General features: G+C 42.7%; 1 protein-coding gene across 1 annotated transcript in view; it reads right to left on the minus strand.

The window, feature by feature from the left end:
- Window positions 1–27,454, minus strand: part of mccc2 (methylcrotonyl-CoA carboxylase subunit 2) — a 134,217-nt gene that overhangs the window by 98,412 nt on the left and 8,351 nt on the right. The window contains exons 2-3 of the mRNA XM_072581996.1: window positions 12,082–12,148; window positions 9,669–9,753 (exon numbers count right to left, since the gene is read on the minus strand). Coding sequence (XP_072438097.1) covers window positions 9,669–9,753; window positions 12,082–12,148 — 152 coding nt within the window. The remainder of the gene's footprint in view (window positions 1–9,668; window positions 9,754–12,081; window positions 12,149–27,454) is intronic.

The raw sequence follows: 27,454 nt of genomic DNA on the forward strand, positions 1-27,454 counted from the left end.
TATAAATAATTTGAATGTGAGCATAAGAGGTATAGTTAGTAAGTTTGCAGATGACACCAAAATTGGAGGTGCAGTGGACAGCGAAGAAGGTTCCTCAGATTACAATTGGATCTTGATCAGATGGGCCAAAGGGCTGAGAAGTGACAAATAGAGTTTAATTTAAATAAATGTGTGGTGCTGCATTTTGGGAAAGCTAATCTTAGCAGGACTTATACACTTAATGGTAAGGTCCTAGAGAGTGTTGCTGAACAAAGAGACCTTGGAGTGCAGGCTCATAGCTCCTTGAAAGTGGAGTTGCAGGTAGACAGAATAGTGAAGGTGGTGTTTGGTATGCTTTCCTTTATTGGTCAGCAATGTTCCTCTTGCAACATGTTTGGGGTGAGGGATGCCATGGTCGTCCTGACTGATTATACTTGCAGGAAGTGCACCCATCTCCAGCTCCTCCAAGACCGTGTTAGGGAACTGGAGCTGGAGTTGGATGAACTTAGGATCCTTCGGGAGGCAGAGGGGGTCATAGATCGGAGCTTTAGGGAAGTAGTAACTCCAAAGATTGCAGACAGATGGGTGACAGTGAGGGGGACTCGGAGGAAATAGCCAGTGCAGGGACCCCCTGCGGCCATTCCCCTCAAGAACAAGTATACCGTTTTGGATACTTGTGGGGGGGACGACTTACCAGGGGTAAGCAATGGGGTTCAGGCCTCTGGCACGGAGCCTGTCCCTGTTGCTCAGAAGGGAAGGGTGGAGAAGAGCAGAGCAATAGTTATTGGGGACTCAATAGTTCGGGGCACAGATAGGCGGTTTTGTGGGAGCGAGAGAGACTCACGTTTGGTATGTTGCCTCCCAGGTGCAAGGGTACGTGACGTCTCTGATCGTTTTCTGGGTCCTTAAGGGGGAGGGGGAGCAGCCCGAAGTCGTGGTCCACATTGGCACCAACGACATAGGTAGGAGGAGGGCTGAGGATGTTAGGCAGGCTTTCAGGGAGCTAGGTTGGAAGCTCAGAGTTAGAACAAACAGAGTTGTTGTCTCTGGTTTGTTACCCATGCCACGTGATAGAGAGTCGAGGAATAGGGAGAGAGAACAGTTAAATGCGTGGCTACAGGGATGGTGCAGGAGGGAGGGATTCCGGTTTCTGGATAACTGGGGTTCTTTCTGGGGAAGGTGGGACCTCTATAAACAGGATGGTCTACACCTGAACCTGAGAGGCACCAGTATCCTTGGGGGGAGGTTTGCTATTGCTCTTGGGGGGGCGTGGGGGGGGTTTAAACTAACTCTGCAGGGGCATGGGAACCTAGACTGTAGCTTTAGGGTGCAGGACCTGGAGTGTAGGGAGGTTAGGAACATGGCATCAATCTCAAAGGAGGGTGCCTGTAAACAGGAAAGTGGCTTGAAGTGTGTATACTTCAATGCAAGAAGTATACGAAATAAGGTAGGTGAACTCGCAGCGTGGGTTGGTACCTGGGATTTTGATGTTGTGGCTATTACAGAGACATGGGTAGAACAGGGACAGGATTGGCTGTTGCAGGTTCCAGGGTTTAAATGTTTTAGTAGGGTCAGAGGTGGGGGTAAAAGAGGGGGAGTTGTGGCATTGCTTGTCAAAGATGGTATTACAGCAGTGGAAAGACGATGGATGAAGACTCGCCATCTGAGGTAGTTTGGGCTGAGGTTTGGAATAGGAAAGGTGAGGTCACCCTGTTAGGAGTTTTCTACAGGCCTCCTAATAGTCCGAGAGACATAGAAGAAAGGATTGCAAGGATAATTCAGGAAAAGAGTGAAAGTAACAGGGTGGTTGTTATAGGGGACTTTAACTTTCCTGATATTGACTGGGAAAGCTATAGCTCGAGCTCGATTGGGCGCAATTGATATGTGGAGCTTGTTCAAGGAGCAACTATTGAGTGTCCTTGATAAGTATGTACCTGTCAGGCAGGGAGGAAAGGGTCGTGTGAGGGAGCCATGGTTTAATAAGGAATTGGAATCCCTTGTTAAAGGGAAGAGGGCGGCCTATGTAAAGATGAGGCGTGAAGGTTCAATTGGGGCGATTGAGAGTTATAAGGTAGACAGGAAGGATCTGAAGAGAGAGCTAAGAGCAGCAAGGAGGGGACATGAAAATTCCTTAGTTGGTAGGATTAGGGAAAACCCAAAGGCTTTCTATAGATATGTCAGGAATAAAAGAATGACTAGGGTAGGAATAGGTCCAGTCAAGGATAGTAGTGGGAAGTTGCGTGTGGAGGCTGAAGAGATTGAGGAGACACTGAATGAATACTTTTCGTCAGTATTCACTCAGGAACAGGACATTGTTGCCGATGAGAATACTGAGTCACAATTAATTAGAATGGACGGCTTTGAGGTATGTAGGAAAGAGGTGTTGGAAATTCTGGAAAGGGTGAAAATAGATAAGTCCCCTGGGCTCGATGGCATTTATCCTAGGATTCTCTGGGAAGCAAGGGAGGAGATTGCAGAGCCATTGGCCTTGATTTTTATGTCCTCGTTGTCTACAGGAATAGCGCCAGAAGACTGGAAGATAGCAAATGTGGTTCCATTGTTCAAGAAGGGGAGTAGGGATAACCCTAGTAACTATAGGCCGGTGAGCCTCACTTCTGTTGTGGGCAAAGTCTTAGAAAGAATTGTAAGGGATAGGATCTATGAACATCTGGATAGGAATAATGTGATCAAGGATAGTCAGCATGGTTGTGTGAAGGGCAGATCGTGCCTCACAAACCTTATTGAATTCTTTGAGAAAGTGACTAAGGAGGTGGACGAGGGTAAAGCAGTAGATGTGGTGTATATGGATTTTAGTAAGGCATTTGATAAGGTTCCCCATGGTAGGCTACTGCAAAAAATACGGAGGTATGGCATTGAGGGTGAGTTGGAGGTTTGGATTAGGAATTGGCTGGCTGGAAGAAGACAGAGGGTAGTAGTTGATGGTAAAGGTTCATCTTGGAGTGCAGTTACTAGCGGTGTTCCGCAAGGATCTGTTTTGGGACCATTGCTGTTTGTCATTTTTATAAATGACCTGGAGGAGGGGCTAGAAGGCTGGGTGAGCAAGTTTGCGGATGATACAAAAGTCGGTGGAGTTGTTGACAGTGAGGAAGGATGTGTCAGGTTACAGCGGGATATAGATAAACTGCAGAGCTGGGCAGAAAGGTGGCAAATGCAGTTCAATGTGGGTAAGTGTGAAGTGATTCACTTTGGTATGAGTAACAAAAAGATGGGGTACTGGGCTAATGGTCGGATACTTGGTAGTGTGGATGAGCAGAGGGATCTTGGTGTCCATGTACACAGATCTCTGAAAGTTGCCACCCAGGTAAATTGTGCGGTGAAGAAGGCATATGGCGTACTAGCTTTTATTGGTAGAGGAATTGAGTTCCGGAGTCCTGAGGTCATGTTGCAGTTGTATAAGACTCTGGTGCGGCCGCATCTGGAGTATTGTGTGCAGTTTTGGTCGCCATACTTTAGGAAGGATGTGGAGGCACTGGAACGGGTGCAGAAGAGGTTTACCAGGATGTTACTTGGTATGGTAGGAAGATCGTATGGGGCTGTTTACATTGGAGAAAAGAATGTTTAGGGGTGACTTGATAGAGGTGTACAAGATGATTAGGGGTTTAGATAGGGTTGACCATGAGAACCTTTTTCCATGTATGGAGTCAGCTATTACGAGGGGGCATAGCTTTAAATTAAGGGATAAATTCTTTACTCAGCAAGTCGTGAGTTCATGGAATGCCCTGCCAGTAGCAGTGGTGGACTCTCCCTCTTTATGGGCATTTAAACGGGCATTGGATAGGCATATGGAGGATAGTGGGCTAGTGTAGGTTGGGTGGGCTTGGATCAGTGCAACATCGAGGGCCAAAGGGCCTGTACTGCGCTGTATTTTTCTATGTTCTATGTTCTATATTGAGTACAGGAATTGGGAGGTCATGTTGCAGCTGTACAGGACATTGGTTAGGCCACTTTTGGAATATTGCGTGCAATTCTGGTTTCCTTCCTATTGGAAAGATGTTGTGAAACTTGAAAGGGTTCAAAAAAGATTTACAAGGATGTTGTCAGGGTTGGAGGATTTGAACTATAGGGAGAGCTTGAATAGGCTGGGGCTGTTTTCCCTGGAGCATCGGAGGCTGAGGGGTGACCTTATAGAGGTTTACAAAATTATGTGGGGCATGGATCGGGTAAATAGGCAAAGTCTTTTCCCTGGGGTGGGGGAGTCCAGAACTAGAGGGCATAGTTTTAGGGTGAGAGGGGAAAGATATAAAAGAGACCTAAGAGGCAACCTTTTCACTCAGAGGATGGTACGTGTACTGAATGAGCTGCCAGGGGAAGTGGTGGAGTCTGGTACAATTGCAACATTTCAAAGGCATCTGGACGGGTATATGAATAGGAAGAGTTTGGAGAGATATGGGCCAGGTGCTGGCAGGTGGGACTAGATTGGGTTGGGATGGTCGGCATGGGCGAGTTGGACCAAAGGGTCTGTTTCCGTGCTGCACATCTCTATGACTCTATTGGACAGGTGAGCGTCTGAGGTAATTTTGTACTCCACTCTCTAGCTTGAATTAAGCCATATAAAACATTACAGAATGCCATCAAACTAGTTCACAGATATTCAGTAAAAAAAAAACTAATTGTTCAGGCATCTTAAGACACACCTCGAGGGCAGGTAGGACTTGAACCCAGACCTTCAAGACAGGGACAATACCACTATGCTGAAATAGGCCCTAATTCAGTTAATTAGGAAGAAAAATTAAAAGAATGACTAAACACCTGTCATCATGAAGGCTTCTCAATAGCACAGAAACTATACAGGTTTCCTGCTGTTTGGAGTTGCTTTCAACTTGCTGCTTGCATGACAACATCACTAACTATAACAACTGTTTCCCTTTTATCAGATTAGAAATAAAATGAGTCATAATACAGGTTTCCCCAAGATTAAAAACATTCCACAATTACAAGCTCAATTCAATCATGCAATTGTCAAATATGTTAAAGAGCGGAATAAACAATTGGTTTTTCAAGGCCATTAGCAGTGGAAATTGAAACTTCCCCTAGCAACAGAAAGCTGTGATGTAAGGTATGTATACATATAAGATAGAGATTTGGAGTTTAACATAAAGGCAGGTGAACATGGCTCAGTCCAGAAAGGCACTTGGGATAGTGACCTCAGTGCACCAGTTCCAAGAAAGCACGTGACTGCAGTCAGGTGCTTAGGAGAAACCCACAGTGCTAATAAATTTAATGTTTATATTATTGTTTTACACAGATAGAGTAAACACAATCCAACAATTAGTTTAGTTCTAACTTTGGAACAGAAAGTTCAAGGCATTGGCCTAGAAGTATCCGTAGTTCAATTCAGAAGTAAACAATTTCTCTAACAGGAGAATTGTGTTAGTTCTGGGGAAACAGTTAATCTAACTGAAATGTTTTAGTGTGGTGTTTCCAATCCAGGAGATCTTTTACAGAAGTCTTCAATAATGAAAACAGAAAGTGCTGAAGAAACTCAGGAGATCTGGCAACATCTGTGGAGAGAGAAACAAAGTTGATAATTCCACAGTGTTGATAACATGCAAATTTTCAATTTATGGAATCTTTACCATTTAAAAATGTAAACATTGGGCTGTAACTTAATGTTTGGTTCAGATGACATCTAGAAGCTGTGGTATTAATTCTGATGGAGAGTCATACCATATTTGAAACATTGACTTTATTTCTGTCTCCACACCTGCTGAATTTCTCCAGCATATTTTATTTTTATATCAGCTTTCCGGCAACCACATTATTTTACTTCTTCCTATTATGAAAGCCTTCAAGTTATTAAAACTGAGAAGATTTGGACCATCAAAACAGTAAACAGTTCATGCCATCAGACTTAGAAAGGAACTGTAAAACAAAATCTCAATAGTTCAGGAAAGAAACTGGAAACAGTCAGTTAAGTAAATATTTTAAAAGCTGAAATACACATGATATTTCTTTGGAATTAAGTCTCTGCAACAGCGAATATTCGGAAGCAGGTTGGAACTTTGTTTTGATATTTGTGTTAAGATCTTTCCAACTCTCCTCCACATACAGCTTTACTTATCATTTTCTTCTTTTGTGCAACAAATTTATACAAAAATTAAACACATGATCTATCAAGTCAGATTTCATTTCAGGATTTAGTTTTTCTAGAACAGGTATTATCGCCAGCTGGGATTGAAACAGTACAGTGCAGTTCATTTTCACAAGCAGTAGCGTAACCAGACCTATACAGAAACACTTCCCACAGCAAGTTGACCCAAAAAATATCCCTTCATTCTCAACCATTTTTTAAGTTTATTCAGCTTTAAGAAATAATGTAGGATTTCTGAATATTGGGAGTGAGTAATAAGTCTGTAGTTTAATTAAGGAATTAATATCATAGCTTCTCGACGTCATCTGAACCAAAGGTTAAAATACAGCCCATGCCTTTATTTTTAAATAATACAAGTTCAATAAATTGAAAATAAGAGCGATAGTCAATGACAATGTGGTATTAACACAGGTCACCATCTGTGCAAAGACAACATTATAACATACAGCAATATCATACACCTAAGGTTTGTTATGTTTAAGCACTAAGGTAGAATTATGATGGAATTAAAGCCCTCGCAGAAGACAATTTTTAACCTTCATTTCACATTATTGAAATACTGATTTTCTTTAAGATGATAAACCAAGCAAATTAATAGAATAGAAGTTAAATCATTTGCGTCAATTATTTCTACTTTAAATGTTAAATTTCAATATTTGGAAATGTTAAACAATTAACAGTGCCAAGACAATAGTTACAAAACATTAAATTAGCAATTAATGCTTACCACTCTACACTGCTGGGAGAACATGACACATTTACGCCACAGTCAAATCAAGGTACAGGTAGATCAAATTTGAAGGATAAACTTAGATCAACTTTTAAAAATAAATAGTTATTTTAAAATGTACATATGTTCTTTAAAGACAAAGTCAAGCAAGCATTTACCATTCTTCATTTTTCAACAACATTCCACATCTCCATCGTAAGAATAAAAGGGAATATACTTCAAAGGATGAATTTAACTATCATGAATCTCAGCTAAAACAAATTCACAAATCGATAACATAATACTTCATTCTTAAAATTCATTTGTGGAGTTATATTATTTTCTTATTTCTCAGACAGAAGAGCATGTTTTCAAGCCCTACAACAGAACTGAATGTGTCTAATATTTTAGTGCAATATACAGATAGCCTTGTATTTTTTGAGATCCTAATCAAGGGACATTAGACCAAGCTCATGTAGGTCACATCCAGTGGTTTAGAAAATATGTTATATATCCCATTATACTATCTAAACTAGGAGAACAACAAGCATGGTAACAAATTTTTCCCTGCTCAATACCACTTAAAAATAAATTACCAGGTCAATCATATCACTGTTCTTGTGAGTCACTGTTGTCACAGAATAGCTGCTACATTTGTGTGAATAACCATCACCATACTTCAGCAAATAATTTACCATGTGAATTGCTTTAAAATATTTACATCAAAGGTATTAGGTAAAAACAAGCACTATTCTGCAAGAGCAGTCAGAACTTTACTTTATCTATTTCAATCTTTTACCTCCTACAAAGCAAAATGTGTACATTTTGAATTCAAATATTTTCAATTAGTGAAGGAGTATCAGAAGTATGTTGTGTAACTACTGCAAACCATAGATACCTGTATAAGCAAACTGGCAAATCTTGGCAGGCTGCACTGTCAGACACATCAGTGCCTGGACACCACTTCTTATATTTATGTAATTGTAGAAAGGGTGATTTAGTGCCAAAATTACAATCCCACCATAATTAATAACACATATAAATCCACTTCCCATGAAGTCAGGTGAAATGAATTATAATTATCTCACATGCTCACACTACTTCTGAAGACTCGGCAAACATTTCCACTTTAAAACAAATTGCTTGATCTGGGTAAAACTTTCAAGACTACATTAATTATGTACTCCAAATGTTGCAAGGTGGTGGTGGCAATCCTTCTCTTTGAACAGGTGGAGTCTTTGTGGTATGAAAATTGTCAACAATTGGCATTCCATGGCAGATAGGTCTCTGACACTTGGTGCGGCTATCCTTGGGAAAAGTTGCAGGAGGCAGAAACACATTGGCAAATCTCTCTTTCAGAATATGCTGGTCCCTCCACGAATCTGGGAAATACAACTCATTGTGTACAACCAGAATTATATGTTGGGGTAGATACGAGGGGCAGGACGGTGGCTCAGTAGTTAGCACTGCAGCCTCACAGCACCACAGCCTCACAGCACCAGGGACCCGGTTCCAATTCCAGCCTCGGGTGACTGTGTGGAGTTTGCACATTCTCCCAGTGTCTGTTGGGCCGAAGGGCCTGTTTCCACACTGTAGGTCATCTTATCTAATCTAATCACTCCCTTCCTTTAAGGGTTACAGGGAACTAGTTGCTTTTTATGATGATCCAGGAGATTTCATTGTTCTTTTGCTAATGATTGTCCCTAACTAGTATAATAGAATTTAGTGTCACAACTCGCTATTGTGGGATTTGAACTCATAGCTTCTGGGTACCTTTCACTGTATCATGGCTAACTTGCCATGACAGTCTGCTGCTGACCCCTGTAAATCTCTTGGAGTTTATCTTATTTCCATACCTATTTATGCATGCATTGGATTCTCTTGCCTCGAAAGGAAATTAAGAAATTAGTTTGCTGTAGTTACGATAAACTTGTGACAAGAATTTTTAAAATGCTCACTCTAGGAATACAACTGCTCACCACACAAATAACTGTGCTTGGCATGGGGACACTAAGTTGTAGTTTTAAGGTTAAGTGTATCCTTGAGCATTGGTAGCGTGTTACCATCCAATGTATCTATAATTCTTGTGGCAGCAAAGTAACAAATTTAACAAGACAAAGTGAAGTTAACAGCAACAACTGAGAATATATATGAGAAAACATAGTCTACAAAAGTATGTAAAAAAAGAGCAGAAAATCCTTGCCACATCAGAGATATATTCTGGTTATGAGTCCCTAAATTTTTAGAATGGTTTTAAAAGAAACAAAAAGACATACATTTATATACTGCCTTACCTGACAATAGAGTTTTCCCAAGCACTTTACAGGCAGTTTAAACTTATTCTAGGACACTACAACAATTCAATCAATGGCAACTTGTAAGAAGGCCATCAGAAGTAGGAACAGAAGTTGGCCATTCAGCCAAAGTCTGCTCTGGCATTCATTGAGATCCTGACTGATCTAATATTCCTCAACTCCACTTTCCTGCCTGTTCCCAATAATCCTTGATTCCTTCACTATTTAAAAATGTCTACCTAAGACTTGAATGTACTTAACGAAGGATGCTTGTATTTAACTTGCCTAAAACTAATAAAAGGAAAAGTCAGATCATTGCTTTAGCTGCTGTTGGCATCTGCAAATGAATAAAGATCTTCTGAACTTGATGGCAAAATGCAGAAAAGGGCTTAGTACTACAGGTGTTTTTTCTCCACTGAGTTCAGTATACCATTCTTCAAATGTGAAGACTTAATGCTACCAATTCCATTAATTCTTAGACTGCTGAGGGTTCCAAAGAAAATCAAGGGTGGTACACCACACATGTTTAGTTTTACATTTCATATAACTCTTCAACCAACGCAAGCTGACTCACCCCGGATCAAGTAATTGGTTGATACGTTCTCTAGGGAGCAACTTCCCTCTGGATGTGTGACGCTGTCGAGCTTTTTCTCCTCCCCCTAGATTGTAAAAAAAAGTTATAAAACCTTGCTTGAATTCATTATTAGCTAAATTTCCAACAGATCTTTAATGGTTAACAAACTGATAAACCTTTCCGTGGATAACACTGATTAAGTTACAAACTTCCAACTCTCACTACTTTTGGTTTGACATTAACCGCAGATGCCCTATAGACATAAAATATAGAACATGACAGATGAAAACAGAAGCTTCTAATTTGCTTTACTTACCACCAAGTATGTTGATAGATGGTATAATGGGCAAACTTAACTATGGAACATTAGACTTGTCTTTACACAGTTAATTTTCATTAGATTTTGTATGGCAAGCTGCTTTAAGTGTCAACAGCTCAGCTGGGACCTACGTGAACAAGACGAGCAATTATGCATCCCTTTAACCAAATGGATGAATTGTTCATGAGTGGCACGTATTCTAAATCTGTAGTGTAAGTTAGAATAATGAATTCTATATCAGATGTAGAAAGCACAATAAGGGAAGTATCAATGATAGCCCAGACATTCATCGAGTAGAGGGGCAGTGTGGTGGCTCAGTGGTTAGCACTGCTGCCTTACAGCACCAGGAACCCAGCTCGATTCCAGTTGAGGCAACTGTGTGCACTTTGTATGTTCAATCCCTGGCTGCATAGGTTTCCATTAGGTGTTCCAGTTTCTTCCCACAGTCCAAAGATGTGCAGGTTAGGTGGATTGGCCATGCTAAGTTGCCCCATAGTGTCTAAGAATGTGCAGACTAGATGAATTCATGCTAAATGCGGGGCTACGGGGATAGGGTGGGATGCTCTTCACAGGTCATTGCAGACTTAATGGGCCAAATGGCCTCTTTCTGCACTGTAGGTACTCTGTTTCTGTGATTCCAGAGCTCATGAAGACAAGCAAAAATCATCATGATCAGTCTATATTTCATAATAAACCCTTCTAGTTCCAATCCCAACATTACCAAAGAATCCATAACATGTTCCTCACACAAATAAAGCTTATGAACCATGTCCCTCAGCATGATCAGGATTTGACTTCAAATACAGTGACAGTAATGCCCAAACTCTATCAAGGCATAGTCGTATCGAAACTTTATTTAACATTATTATTTTTATTATATGCTGACTTTTTCAGATTTTGTCTGCTCACTCAACCTGTAACAAGTGTCCTCATTTCTTCATAGCTTTCCCTGAAGATAGCAAACTCTTGAGGCTAAACAAAAGACCTGCCCCATGCTGAACAGCATGTGTATTAATATGAACGGATTGTCTAATTTATTCATAACTAAAAAGCTATCAGTAAGGCGCCTCGGTTATCAATTCAGAGTGTTTGAAAAGTACTTCTCTCCGTTTCTTCAGACAAACGAAAATCTCGAGATTGAACCAAATTCCCAAACAAAGAGATTCAACCTTTCAAATCTCAAGTATTATTACTGAACGGGTCAATTTCAGTTAATGACAGTCAGAATACTGCCAATCCACATCAACTGGATGAGACCAAAACCGCAAGAATAACCTTTTCTACATTCACTAAGCATTTCACGCATCTCAGAAAAGATCAACAGAAAACCAGAAACAATCCCTAGGAACAAAAATGTGAATCAGTCTGGCAAACAACTGGCACTTCATTCAAAGAATCTTCAACCAAAAATAAGTCATTCAACAGGGTGCACAGTTATTATTTTTAACCATGTTTTCAGGGAGAGGAGTTATAAAGTAAAATTTACTTTGGTGTCATGTTTGTTCAGTTGATATCTCACGCGAAAACAATCTCTGATGATGCAGTATACTCGCAGGACTGCACTGAAGTATGAAAGTGGTAGAGTGCGAAATGAACCCACAGCTTCTTGCTCGAAAAGTTTCTAAAATCTGTGCCATAAAAAATTGCTTGTTCAAAACAAAAGCCAAACTTTGTGGTGGACTGACTTGCTTTAGTGAAAACGGATATGATTAGATTAGATAGATTACTTACAGTGTGGAAACAGGCCCTTCGGCCCAACAAGTCCACACCGCCCGCCGAAGCGTAACCCACCCATACCCCTACCCCAACCCCTACATCTACATCTACCCCTTACCTAACACTACGGACAATTTAGCATGGCCAATTCACCTGACCTGCACATCTTTGGACTGTGGGAGGAAACCGGAGCACCCGGAGGAAACCCACGCAGACACGGGGAGAACGTGCAAACTCCACACAGTCAGTCGCCTGAGGCGGGAATTGAACCCGGATCTCTGGCGTTGCGAGGCAGCAGTGCTAACCACTGTGCCACCATGATTGGGGGAGAAAAAGGAAAGCAACCAATAAACATTATTAATTTTCTTATATGCTTACCTAATCTGATTTTCTCTGCTCGCTCATTCAGTTCGGTAACTAGTGCCTTCATTCGTTCATAGTTTTCCTTGAAGACAAACAAAGGTTTGGTGAGACTATGCCTTGTTAATTTGGGTTTCTATTTTCTCTCCACATCCATGACCTGTTCGAGAAAAAAAACTTCTCAGTAATTCAATCACATACAGACTTATATATCAAACAATACTGGATAAACAGTAAGTAATTCAACAAACGTGAAGAGAACAGACTAATTGCAATTCAATCTTAAAGAAAATGCTTCCCAAAACAAAGACTCCTTTATGTGGTTTCTGATTGATCTATTGTGTTTCCAGGTTTGTTTTTGGTTTTATTTTCCAATTTACAGCATCAATAGGACTGGGCATTAACAACTGGCCAAAATAAACAGTCAATCGGCCAAGGAGTGGCAAATGGAGTTTAATTTAGATAAATGTGATGCGTTACATTTTGGAAAGACAAATCGGGCAGGACTCATATTTAATGGTAACGTCCTGGGGAGTATTACTGAACAAAGAGACCTTGGAGTGCAGGTTCATAGTTCTTTCAAAGTGGAATCTCAGGTAGATAGCAGAAAGAAGACGGCGTTTAGTATGCTTTCCTTTATTGGCCAGAGCATTGAGTACAGGAGTTGGAAGGTCATGTTGCAGCTGTACAGGATTTTGGTTACGCCACTTTAGGAATATTGTATGCAATTCTGGTTTCCCTGCTGTAGGCAGAATGTTGTGAAAGTTGGAAGGGTTCACAGAAAATTTACAAAGCTGTTGCCACGTTTGGAGGGTTTGAGCTATAGGGAGAGGCTGAATAGGCTGGGCTGTTTTCCTGGAGTATCGGAGGCTGAGGAGTGGCCTCATAGAGGTTTATGAAATCATGAGGGGCATGGATAGGATGAATAGTCAAGGTCTTTTCTCTGAATTAGGGGAGTCCAGAACTAGAGGACATAGGTTTAGGGCGAGAAGGGAAAGATTTAAAAGGGACCTAAGGGGCCACTTTTTCACACAGAGGGTGGTGCATGGATGGAATGAGCTGCCAGAGGAAGTGGTGGAGGCTGGTACAATTACAATATTTAAAAGGCATATGGATGGGTACATGAATAGGAACGGTTTAGAGGGATATGGGTCCAGTACTGGTAAATGGAAATAGACTAATTTAGGATATCTGGTCAGCATGGACAAGTTGGACTGAAAGGTCTGTTTCTGTGCTGTACATCTCTATGACTAAGAATCTATAACTAAAAATTTTTTAAATTGTGAATTTAAATTGTAAAATCAGGAGTAAACTTCAGGTTATTCGGTACAACAGTCACTTAGTCAACAGCAGTTTACATGGGTTCAGAAGAAGATCCTGTTTGACCAGCTGTCAGATCGATTGAAGAAGTGTCACTCCAAAGATACACAAGTATAAAGCATTCCACATGTAGTTTTATATATATATCTTAAAATTAAAAACAATATAAGAGTGTTAACTATAGATAAAATTTTATGCATGCAAGAGAATAAAAATCTACACAGGTAGTCATGACGAATGTTGAAACAACAATCAAGAGTCCAGGGTGGCTTTCAGGAGCAGGCAAATTTAAAATTAAGGCATCAACCTGGGAAAGCCACAACACTAGGCTACTAGTAGATTGATCTGAAGAAGTAATAGATGGAGCATGCAATCATTGGAGCAAAGCAACAGATGGGGGCCAAGCAGTCCCACAAGTAACAGATCAGAAGAGACAAAAAAAATGCCCAGGAACCGGTAGAGTGGGCTGACAACAAGAGCCCAGGACCTGAGAAAGGGTGATGTAAAGATGGCGTAGGATCTGACAGACCCTACCCCCACAAAACTCCCTTCTGCACTCCCACTGACTCTCTTTCTCATTGATGCGTGCACATGTGTGCACACTGTTATGGGGAAAATCACCAGTCTCTGAGTCAGAGTTGGGATTCCATGACAGAGTTTATTTTTCAAGGAAATACCGGAGCTCCAGGGAGAGAAAGACACCAACAGCACAGTGGTCAGCTGCAGGTTTTCTCTCCACCCTGAGCACATGTCGAGTTACTTTTATACATCATGTGATACAATTGGTCAGTGATGAGTTTATTGTCTTTGTAACATGATTTGTTTATGGCAGAATCACTGATAGATTCGGTGCAGTCATTGTCAGTTCCAGCACAGTCTTTGTTAATTTCAGCGCAGTTGTTGTTAGTTTCAATGCAGACATTGTCAGTTTCAATGTCTGCGCGGAAGTCCATTGCTGTAGTAATAGGTGTTAATCGTTCTTCCTGAGAAGGACAATTACTGCAGCTCCTGGCTATTAGCACTTTGTATTGAGTCCATATCAAGCTGTTAGCATTTTTATCAAAGGTGTCGGCTGGACCCAGATACTTCAGCGGGCAGTGTACGCTATTCATGTGTATTGTCTCCCTCACCTGCCTTAAACTAATCAACTAGGTTGTGACTGCATTGTGCTGGCATTCTGGTGGCCCCAGGCAGTGTCTCTATTTGCTCTGCTGTCTCTCTCCATATTGTGGTCCGGCATCCATCTAATGTGTCAAGTGGCCAACTGATGGCTCAGCGGCCATCTTGTGTGACGTGTGTCCTAGTGTCACCCTGCCCCATGTCATCTCCCACTTCACTCCCCCCTTTGTGGTCAAGGAGGCAACTTCATAGATCGCCCGCAGACCACCAATTTACATGCAGAGGTCGGTCATCCCGGGGGTATCATGGAGTGCCAATTTCGTTGGGGGCTCTTCCGTGGTGACACTCACTACTCGTACAGTTCTCATCAGTAGTGCCTCACAGCAAAGCTTTAAACATCCATGGCCCACACAGCATGTCAGCATGAGTGCAATGAGAAGAACGATATTGTGGGGATAACTGAGACGTGGCTTCAAGTGGACAGGGCCTGGGAAATGAATATTCAAGGATATACGTGCTATCGTAAGGACAGACTGACGGGCAGAGGGGGTGGGGTGGCCCTGTTCGTAAAGGATAATATTCAGTCCCTTCTGCGGGAGGACCTAGAATCAGGGGATGTAGAGTCAGTATGATAGAGCTGAGAAATTCTAAGGGTAGTTATCTACAGGCTCCCAAACAGTAGTATGGATGTATGGTGTAAGTTGAATAAGGAGCTGAAATTGGCCTGTCGCAAAGATGTTACTACAGTTGTTATGGGGGATTTCAACATTCAGGTAGACTAGGAGAATCAGGATGGTATTGGACCTCAAGAAAAAGACTTTGTGGAGTGCCTCCGAGATGGATTCTTAGAACAGCTGATGCTGGAGCCTACCAGGGAGAAGGCAATTCTGGATCTGGTATTGTGCAACGAACCAGAATTGATCAGGGACCTCAAAGTGAAGGAGCCATTAGGAGGTAGTGACCATAATACAATAAGCTTCAATCTGCAATTTGAAAGGGAGAGGGTACAATTGGTAGTGACAATATTTCAGTTGGATAAAGGGAACTATGGAGCTACGAGGGAGGAGCTGGCCAAAGTTCAATGTTGCAATACCTTAGCAGGGATGACAGTGGAGGAACAATGGCAGATATTTCTGGGTATAATGCAGAAGTTGTGGATCAGTTCATTCCAAAAAGGGAGAAAGATCCTATGAGGAGGCAGGGGTGGCCGTGGCTGACGAGCGAAGTTAAGAAACATATAAAGTCAAAAGAGAAAAAGTATAACATAGCAAAGATGAGTGGGAAAACGGAGGACTGGGAAGCTTTTAAAGAACAACAGAGGATTACTAAGAAGGAAATACACAGAGAAAAAATGAGGTATGAAGGTAAAATGGCCAAAAATATAAAAGGAGGATAGTAAAAGCTTCTTTAGGTATGTGAAAGAGAAAAAAATGGTTAAGACTAAAATTGGGCCCTTGAAGACAGAAACAGGGGAATATATTACGGGGAACAAAGAAATGGCAGAAGAGTTGAATTGGTACTTCAGATCTGTGTTCACTGGGGAAGACACAAGCAATCTCCCTGAGCTAACAGTGGCTGAAGACCTGAACTGAAGGGAATTTATATTTGCCAGGAATTGGTGTTGGAGAGATGGTTAGGTCTGAAGGCTGATAAGTCCCTGGGGCCTGATGGTCTACATCCCAGGGAACTGAAGGAGGTGGCTCGAGAAATCATGGATGCGTTGGTGATTATTTTCCAGAGTTCGATAGATTCAGGGTCAGTTCCTGCAGATTGGAGGATGGCTAATGTTGTACCACTTTTTAAGAAAGGAGCGAGAGAGAAAGCAGGAAATTATAGACCAGTTAGTCTGACCTCAGTGGTGGGAAAGATACTGGAGTCTATTATAAAGGATGAAATTACGACACATCTGGATAGTAATAACAGGATAGGTCAGAGTCAGCATGGATTTATGAAGGGGAAATCATGCTTGACTAATCTTCTGGAATTGTTTGAGGATGTAACTCTGAAGATGGACAAGGGAGATCCAGTGGATGTAGTGTACCTGGACTTTCAGAAAGCCTCCCACATAGGAGGTTAGTGAGCAAAATTAAGGTGCATGGTATTGGGGGTTAAGTACTGACTTGGACTGAAAATTCGTTAACTGACAGGAAACAAAGAGTAGTGATAAACGGCTCCCTTTCAGAACGGCAGGCGGTGACCAGTGGGATACCACAGGGATCAATGCTGGGACGGCAGCTTTTTACAAAATATATTAATGATATAGAAGATGGTATTAATCGTAACATTAGCAAATTTGCTGATGATACAAAGCTGGGTGGCAGGGTGAAGTGTGAGGAGGATGTTAGGAGATTACCGGGTGACCTGAACAGGTTAGGTGAGTGGGCAGATGCAGTTTAATGTGGATAAATGTATGGTTATCCACTTTGGTGGCAAGAACAGGAAGGCAGATTACTATCGAAATGGAGTCAAGTTAGGTAAAGGGGCACTACAAAGAGATCTGGGTGTTCTTGTACACCAGTCAATGAAGGCAAGCATGAAGGTACAGCAGGTAGTGAAGAAAGCTAATAGCATGCTGGCCTTCATAACAAGAGGGATTGAGTATAGAAGCAAAGAGGTTCTTCTGCAGCTGTACAGAGCCCTGGTGAGACCGCACCTGGAATATTGTGTGCAGTTCCGGTCTCCAAATTTGAGGAAAGACATTCTGGTTATTGAGGGAGTGCAGCGTAGGTTCACGAGGTCAATTCCTGGAATGGCGGGACTATCTTATGTTGAAAGGTTGGAGCGCCTTGAGTTTAGAAGGCTGAGAGTGGATCTGATTGAGACGTAGAAGATTATTAAAGGATTGGACACCCTGGAGGCAGGAAACATGTTTCCGCTGATGGGTGAGTCCCGAACCAGAGGACACAGCTTAAAAATATGGGGTAGGCCATTTAGGACAGAAATGAGGAGAAACTTCTTCACCCAGAGAGTGGTGGGCGTATGGAATACTCTGCAGTGGAGCCCCAGTCTCTGGATTTGTTTAAGAAAGAGTTGGATAGAGCTCTCAAGGATAGTGGAATCAAGGGTTATGGAGATAAGGCAGGAACAGGATACTGATTGAGGATGATCAGCTATGATCATAATGAATGGCAGGCTTGAAGGGCAGAATGGCCTACTCCTGCACCTATTGTCTATTGTCTATAACTATCCCGTGTGCCAAATAGTGTCCCCAAGATTTACTGATGAACCAATTTAGCCAGCTGTCTGTGTGGCTCCTTGTTGAAAATTATCTAGCTGGTCTCTGATATTCTTAATGGCTTCTGTAATGTTATAAGAGGCATCAATAACATGGGTGATACAACTGTCACCAATAATTGTACAAACTCTCCCTTGCTGTGCTAATTGATAATCCACCGCGTATCGTGTCTGCTGTGTGTAGAGTCTGAGTTCAGCCAGATCTGTATTAATTGCTTCCAGAGCTTCTGAAGTGCTATTGCCTAAGATAGTCAGGCCACGTACAAGGTAATTTTGGTTTTAGTGCTGACGACCCCTGCAGCGCCCCCCAAAAGATAGAGATCCCAAGAATCCATATCCCAATGATGACCCCAAAGTGATGGGGACCTGCCAGTCAGCACAGACCTCCTGACTGATGGAGCGGGTCACTATCCTTCTCTGAACATGTCCTCTACTGGATATAATACAGTAAGAGGTACAGCAATTGTCCCGACTGCAAACAAGTTTGGGAGGTCTGGGGTATCTGTCGCGAGTCTCCTTAACAAATCCCTTCGTCGCACACCCATTGTCCTATCCTTCCATCTGTCTGTCCACCCACATTGCCCGATTCCCCTTGAGCTGATGAGAATAGAACGGGTACTTTCATGTGGCAGAGCTGACATGGGTGCCATTGCACTGAGCACATTTGAATTGTTTGCCCGCGGTCACATTCAAGCATGCCTGCTCACTGCATGTGCAGGTAAACTGTCCCTGGTGACTGCATAGCACTGATAAATGCACTGTGCCTGAACACATGAACCATTTTTGAGAACCAGGGCATTAACACATCCCCATCCTTGTCCTGTGAAACAGAATGGTTAATTACCTGGTTTTAAATGGGTTTTCCCTTCCCTAGCTGGGGGGGGGGGCAGTGGTCCTGCCCAGCTGCACACATCTACCCTGGAGTCCCTGCTTTTATTTCCCTATCTGCCCTTTCCATGGCTCTCCCAAGGTGTCCACTGTATACAAGTCATGAAGGGTCCACACTAGGTTGGCCACAAATAGGGATTCCACTGAGTGCAGTGGATAGCAGACAGCCCGGTTCCCATGCACACTTAGGTAGGTTTTAGACAAGAGGTAATCCTCAAATCCTGACATGCTCCTGACAGTTGTGACACTTAAACACTGTGAGATATATATATTTTGCAGTCAAAATAAAGTGATCAGTCAAAGTCTTTGCTTGTGCCAGGAGGTGCAGTCATGCTTCTGTGTGGTTTGTTCTGTTGTGTTTTCGGTACTTCCCCCGAGATGACCGTCTTGTCCGCCATTCCTGTTTGCACCTGGGGAATGGTCAGTGACATTAATTTGGTCACAGGAATCTAAACGGTTTCAGTTGGGTCCAGAGCTTCCATGTGCCTTTTCCATTAGTATCTCTACAGGCACAGGTGTCACCATTTATTACCATGTCGTATGGACCATTCCATTTTGGGGCAAAGCCTGGTTTGTCGAGCAGTGCTCACACCAGGACGTGGCTTCCTGCTGCTGGAACCTCAGGGAAGATCTTGTGTTCCCCTGCTTTGTCCTTTTTGTCCTGTTTATCAATTATAGATTTCCGCATCCCTTTCAATTGGAGTCTCAATTCTATCACATATCACCGAATTTTGTCTTTTAGTGGACCCACATCAGTGCCACTTGATTATTATCTCTGGCAATTGCATTGCTCACCCGATAATTAATTTATATGGTGATAGCCTAGTTGCCTGATTTGTGGTGGCTCTTAATTTCATTAGTATGGCTGACAGCACTTCAGCCCATGTTCTGCCTGAGGTTTGTATAACCTTAGCTAAAGTATTTTTGAGCGTTTTATTCATTCTCTCTACCATCCCTGAACTCGGGGGCTGATAGAGAATGTGAAATTTTTGTCGAATGCTGAGTAGCTTTCGATCAGGATATGCTTCTACCCACTGGGTGAATTGGTCTATGACGACCAGGCAGTACGTTTCCCCACGGGAAGCTGGTATTGGCACTGTAAAATCTATCTGAAGGTAGTCCCAGGGTCCCCGTGGTCTGGGCTGGTGTCCCATCTTTACTTTTATGGGTCTCCCTGGGTTATGTTGTGTACAAACCATGCATCTGCGGCAGTACTTGGCCACTTCTCTTCCCATTCCCTTCCATCACCACTCTCTCTATTGCTTGCTATCATGGCCTCTCTACCTGTATGGGAGATCCCGTGATGCAGTTTGAGCAATGTGTTCTGTATATACGCTGGTGCTACCCCTTGTCTGCTCACCTCCAGATACCATCCTCCCATTTGAATGCCCCCTGCAGTTTCCATTGCAATCAGTCTCCCTGCGGGGTGTTCCCCTGTAGCTGGTGAATTTGGATAGCACCTTTTGCTAATTTAATAGTGGCTATTGCAGTCTTGTAATAGTTTCTTGCTCTCTGGCTTTCTGAGCTGCTTGGTCTGCTGCCTGGTGTCCTTTGAAGTTTAGGCCAATTTGCCGTCTCTTTTGCTGGCTCCTTTTGAAGGACTTTTATTTTTATTACTGTAGCCTCTTTTGGCTGTTCACTGGCACGGAATAGTGCCTGATTTCTTAATCGGTGTCTGATAGGGGTTGCCCCTGCAGTGGTGAACCCTCTTCTACCCCATGCCACCATGTAGTCGTGGACTACACCGAAGGCATATTTACTGTCGGTATATACGTTCACGGTTTTTCCTTTTGCTAGTTCCAGTGCTTTGGTGAGTGCTACCAGTGCTGCTACCTATGCGGACTGACTTCCATCAATCCTTCTGGACTGTTTCTAATTTATCATTTACCACAGCCCATGCTGTTCGGGGCGACCCTGCTATGTACTTTCATGACCCGACCACAAAGAGGGTCTCCTCCGCTATGTCTAGGGGAATATCTTTTACTCGTCCCTTATCCTCATCCCCATCTATATCCCCACAGTTGTGCAGTTCCCCTGCATCCAGAATTCCGTCAGCTGGGTTTTCTCCCATAGCCCTAACTATTACCACGAACCGACTTGGAGGTAAAAGAACTGCCTCCCACTTTGCCCTTGGAGACGGCCCTCAGTTTTCCTGTGTTTAGCATCTCTATTAGGGTGTGTTTAGTGTGGAGGATGACATTCCCAGTTATTACTATGGGCTTGCTAACCCTAACGGACCAAGCAGCGTTGTCTAAGGCTGCTATGCACCTGGGCAAGCTGGTGACTACTGGCCCTTCTGTAGTTGAGTAGTACCCTATGGGCCTTCTCCTGCTACTGTGGTCTTGGGTGACCACTGCAGAGTAAAACCCTCCCTCATTATTACAGCGAATGTAAAAATCATTGTTGGGATCTGGCAGCCCTAGCTGATATGAGTCAAGTTTTAAGCTGACTGTATGCCTCCTCCTGTTCTGGGCCCCAGGTTACAGGTTCCAAGGCGGGCTTGCCTCCTTTCGTTAATTTCTGGATCGGTTCAGCCAATTTTGCCAACTCGGGAATAAAGCTCCGACTGTAGTTGAATAGCCCCATGACCTTCCTGACTCCTCTGACAGTGGCAGGTCATGGCATCTCTTGGATTGCCTTCTTGCGGTCACTGGACATTTCTTTGAGTCCCTGGCATATAAGGTGGCCCAAGTATAAGACTTGCGTTTTGCCAACCTGTGCCTTTTGAGGCCGACCTTTAACCCTGCAATTGCCAATTCAGGCAAGACGAGAAATAAAACTTCCTGGTGTCCTGGCCCGGACTTTGAGGCAATTAGGCTATCATCTACATATTGGAGGGCGGTGCTACCTTCTGGTAAATCTACTCTCTTCAGAATGTTGCTCATCACTCTGTGAAAAATGCTGGGGTGTTGTGGAACCCTTGTGGCAGGCAAGTCCACATGTACTGTCGTCATTTCTTTACTGTAAAAGCGAATTTATTCTGGGACTCCGGGTATAATGGGTGAGACTAGAAACTATAAGCTATGTCTAAAACAGTAAAAATCTTGCACTCAGGGGCCAAGCCGCTAAAGATGGTGGAGGGGTCTGCTACAATGGGGTGCAATTTGGGGGTGACCTTATTTAATCCTGTATAATCAATAGTGTGCCTGTAGCTCCCATCAGGCTTTAGTACTGGCCACATTAGGAAATTAGTTGCTTTGTGCTGGCATTCTGGTGGCCCCAGGAAGTGTCTGTATTTGCTGTCTCTCTCCAGATTGTGGTCCGCGGCCACCTTACGTGTCAAGTAGCCAACTGATGGCTCAGCAGCCATCTTGTGAGTCTGAATGCCCTAGTGTCACCCTGCCCCAAGTCATCTCCCACTTCAACACACACACCACTGCTGGGTCTGGATCTCTCTCACCCAACATTTCCTGGTCCTGATCTGCTCCTCTGCTCCCCTCCCTCTCCCTCCCCCTCCCCCTCCCACCCCCCCCCCACCCCCAACCCGGCCCTGAAATCAGCACACGCGCAATTTTAAAAAGTGCATAGTGCACATGTATTGTGTCACCAGTAGTACTGTGATAAAATCAAATTGCTGCAGTGCTGGAAATCTGAAATAAAAACAGGAAATGCTGGAGATACCTACCACATTTGGCAACATCTGTGGAGAGAAAAAGTTAATGTTTTGAGTCCAATATCACACTTCTTTAGAACTGAAGGCATGTGCTCCAGAAGTAACCAGACAACAAGCCAAGTATAACATCAACGTTTGCCCAGCACTGTGGAAAACTGCCCATGTATATTGTGTATAAGCAGGACAAAGCCAATCCAGCCAACTATCATCCTCCTGATCATCAGAAAACCGATGGAAGAATTCATCAACAATACCATCCAGCTGCAGGTATTCAAGACGAATCCTCTGTCCCTAACCTCATTCTCGCCTTGGACAAAAAAGCTGAACTCCAAGGACTACGCAAAAGTGACTGCCGTTGACAATAAGGCAGCATCTGACCAAGTATCAAGAAGCCGGAGAAAAACAAGTCAATGGGAATCCGCAAAAACTCTCCATTTGTTGGAGTCTACCTAGCAGAAAGAAAGGTGGCTATGATATTTGGAGTTCAATTATTTCAGTCAAAGGACATAGTTGCATGAATTCCTCAGGACAGTGAGCTAGGGTCAGTCATCTTCACCTGCCACATGAATGACCTTCCGTCCATTATCACATCAGAAATGGGGATGTTCATTGTTAATCTCGCAATGTTCAGTGTCATTTGTAACTCCAAGAGAGAATCCAACCATCTTCTGTTAATATTCAGTAGCATTTTCATCAATGAGTCCCTACTGACAACACCCTGAAGGTTACCACTGACCAAAAACTGAACTGCACTGACAAATAAACAATATGGCTACAACAGCAAGTCAGAGACGAGGAGTTCTCAGTCTTGTATGACTACCTTCCTCCCTAAAGCCTGTCCACCATCTATACAAGGCAAGAATGTGATGGAATAATCTAATCTTGCCGGGATATGTGCAGCTTCAACAACACAATAAGGTCATCATTTAGGACAAAGCAATCCACTTGATTAGCACCCCATCCACTGTCTTCAAGATTTACTCTCTTCACCCCACCGGAGCACAGTGGCAACAGTGTATGCTATCTATAAGATGAACTGCAGCAATTCACCAATTCTTCTCCAAAAGCATCTTCTAATGCACAAACTCTACTACTTAGAAGAGCGAGGGTAACTGATTTATAGGAACACCACCACTTGTAGGGTCGCCTCATCATCTTCACTTGGAATTATACAATTGTTCCTTCATGGTTGTTGGATTAAAATTCTACAACTTGCTTTCTAATAGCAGAGGCTATGCACCTATACACCAAGAACAGTTCAAGAAGGTGGCTCACCACAGGTTTTTTTTTCAGGACAATTAGGGATGAGCAATCCCTGTCTGAGCCAGTGATACCCACATTCTATGAATGAAAAGCAACTAAGGATGAAATTATGTTATCACACAATCGTAGTAGATTTAATGGTCAAAATGTCCAACCACTAGAAACCCAACAGGATATTGAACTATTAAGTATTCTAGAAAATGGTTTTGCTGCCACAGAGCTATCTTAACTGAGTGGCCAATGAATGGAGCATGTATTGCGCGAAAACAAGTTCCAAAGCTTGAAGACTAGACCAAAGCTACCAGCAAGGTTCGGTTCAGGGAAATAATTTCACACTTAGCACTGGCGGGTTTTTCTCGTAGAAGTGGTCAGAGTTATAATATCCTTGGAAAAGACATGAAAATTAGCAAAGGATTAATAACAATGTTGGTTAAAAAAAACACATCATTAACATAAGGATATGTTAGCATAGCAAGAAGGCAGAATAAGGCTCTCTAGGTAGAACTGAAGAACAAAAACACACAAAATATTTTGGTGGGAGTTGTCTACAGATCTCTTGATTGTAATGAATAAGTAGCAGCATGTTTGTGCAAAGCCAGAGTGAATAGAATAGAGACTTTAATTTCACTTTGACTGGGAGAAGCAGAAAGTCCCATAGGCAGGAGATTTTGAAAGGCAAATTTCAGGAGTATGTTGTTGATCCAAATAAGGACAAGAAAAGATAAATTTAATTATGAGTAATGTGACAGAATTTATCAAACAACTAAACACAAAGGAACACCAAGCTAAGTGACTGTAATTTCATATTATTTCATTTTATCTTTAAGAGGAAAAAGAATGAGTCACAAATTGAGGTTTTATATTCAGGTAAGGTTGACAAGATGGCTGATCATCCAACTCAGTTGAGAGAGTGGTGCTGGAAAAGCACAGCAGGTCAGGCAGCATCCGAGGAGCAAGAAAATCGATGTTTCGGGCAAAAGCCCTTCATCAGGAACTTTTGCCTGAAATGTCAATTTTCCTGCTCCTCAGATGTTGGCTGACCAGCTGTGCTTTTCCAGCACCACAATCTCAACTCTGATCTCCAGCATCTGCAGTCCTCGCCATACAACTCAGTATCTGTCCTCACTTTCTCCCCATATTCTTTGATCCCTTCATATAGTCACAGTATCACAGAGATGTACAGCACGGAAACAGACCTTTCAGTCGAACTTGTCCATGCTGACCAGATATTCCAACCTAATCTAGTCCCATATGCCAGCACATGGCCCAAATCCCTCTAAACCCTTCCTATTCACATCTCCATTCAGATGCCTTTTAAATGTTGCAATTGTACCAGCCTCCACAACTTCGCTGGCAGCTCACTCTTTACACACACTACCCGCTATGTGAAAAAGCTGCCCCTGAGGTCCCTTTTATATCTTTCCCCTCTCACCCTAAACGTATGCCCTCTAGTTCAGAACTCCCCTACCCCAAGGGAAAGACTTTGTCTATTTATCCTATCCATGCCCCTCATGATTTTATAAACCTCAATGAGGTCACCCCCCAGCCTCCGACATTCCAAGGAAAACAGCACCAGCCTATTTAGCCTTTTCCTATAGCTCAAATCCTCCAATTCTAGCAACATTCTTGTAAATCTTTTCTGAATCCTTTCAAGTTTCACAACATTCTTCCAAAAGGAATGAGACCAGAATTGCATGCAATATTCCAAAAGTGGCTTAACCAATTACCTGTACAGCTGCAACATGACCTCCAAACTCCTATACTCAATGCTCTGTTCAATAAAGGAAAGCATACAAAACGCCTTCTTCACTATCCTATCTACCTATGACTCCACTTTCAAGGAGCTATGAACCTGCACTCCAAGGTCTCTTTGTTCACCAACACGCCCTAGGGCCTTACCATTAAGTGTATAAGTCCTGCTAAGAGTTGATACCCCAAAATGCAACACCTCGCATTTATCTGAATTAAACTCCATCTGCCAATCCTCAGCCAATTGACCCATTTGATCAATATCCTGTTGTAAGCGGAGGTAACCTTCTTCACTGTCCACTATGCCTCCGATTTTGGTGTCATCAGCAAATGTACTAACTCCTCTGTTCATATCCAAATCATTTACATAAAATGACAAAAAGTAGTGGACCCATGACTGATCCTTGTGGCACTCCACTGGTCACAGGCCTCCAGTCTGAAAAGCAACCCACCATCACCCGCTGTCTTCTACCTTCGCGCCAGTTCTGTATCCAATGGCTAGTTCTCTCTATATTCCATGAGATCAAACCTTGCTAAACAATCTCCCATGGGGAACCTTGTCGAACGCCTTTCTGAAGTCCATATAAATCACCTCCACTGCTCTGCCCTCATCAATCCTCTTTATTACTTCTTCAAAAAAACTCAATCAAGTTTGTGAGACATGATTTCCCATGCACAAAGCCATGTTGATTATCCGTAATTAACACCACACTCTCAACTCTAATCTCCAGCATCTACAATCCTCACTTTCGCCTAGTTGATTTTATCCTTAATCAGTCCTTGCCTTTCCAAATACATGCAAATCCCATCCCTCCGGATTCCCTCCAACAACTTGCCCACTACCGACATCAGGTTCACTGGTCTGTCATTCCCTGGCTTGTCCTTACCACCTTTATTAAATAATGGTATCACATTAGCCAACCTCCAGTCTTCTAGCACCTCACCCGTGACTATCAATGTTACAAATATCTCAGTAAGAGGCCCAGCAATCACTTCCCTAGCTTCCCAGAGTTCTAGGGTACACCTGATCAAGTCCTGGGGATTTATCCACTTTGATGTGTTTCAAGGCACCCAGCAATTCCTCCTCTGTAATATACACATTTTTTCAAGATGTCACCATCTATTTCCCTACATTCTATATTTTCCATGTTCTTCTCCACAGTAAACACTGATGCAAAATACTCGCTTAGCAGCTCCCCCATCTCCTGCGGCTCCACAGGAGTCTGCCACACAAAGTCTGCCTTACTGACCTTTGAGGGGCCCTGTTCTCTCCCTAGTTATCCCTTTGTCCTTAATGTATTTGTAAGAACCCTTTGGATTCTCCTTAACTCTATTTGCCAAAGCTATCTCATGTCCGCTTTTTGCCCTCCTGATTTCCCTCTTAAGTATACTCCTACTGCCTTGATACTCTTCTATGAAGTCACTCGATCTCTCCTATCTATACCTTACATATGCTTCCTCCTTTTTCTTAATCAAACATTCAATTTCTTTAGTCATCCAGCATTCCCTACAACTACCAGCCTTTCCTTTCACTCTAACAGGAAGATACTGTCTCTGGACTCTAGTTATCTCATTTCTGAAGGCTTCCCATTTTCCAGCCGTTCCTTTACCTGCAAACATTTGCACCAATCAGCTTTTGAAAGTTCTTGCCTAATACCATCAAAATTAGCCTTCCTCCAGTTTAGAACGTCAAATTTTAGATATGGTCTATCCTTTTCCATCACTATTTTAAATCTAATAGATTTATGGTTGCTGGCACCAAAATGCTTCCCCACTGAAACCTCAGTCACCTGTCCTAACTTATTTCCAAAGAGTAGGTCAAGTTTTGCACCTTCTCTAGGTACATCCACATACTGAATCAGAACATTTTATTGTACACACTTAACAAATTCCTCTCCATCTAAACCCTTAACATGATGGCAGTTCCAAGAACTTTATCCCTAACAACTTTCTATTTCTTGAAAACATTCAATGCTTTAGCCTCAACCACTTTCTATTCTTCAGATGTCTGTTACAACGTGCTGACCAGGTCAATTAAAATAACTAGAACTGTGTGAGAAGCTCAGAGATGGTTGGATAGATGAGAGCATGGGTTAAGACAGAAGGCTGAGGGGGGTTGCAGTGATACAGGAGAAGGTCAAAAGATTTGCAAAAACAGCTTTCAAATTTTATAAACTGGGAGAAATTGAAATAACTGAGATTAGA

This window comes from Chiloscyllium punctatum, chromosome 2 (assembly GCF_047496795.1).
Source record: "Chiloscyllium punctatum isolate Juve2018m chromosome 2, sChiPun1.3, whole genome shotgun sequence".
Lineage (NCBI taxonomy): Eukaryota > Metazoa > Chordata > Chondrichthyes > Orectolobiformes > Hemiscylliidae > Chiloscyllium > Chiloscyllium punctatum.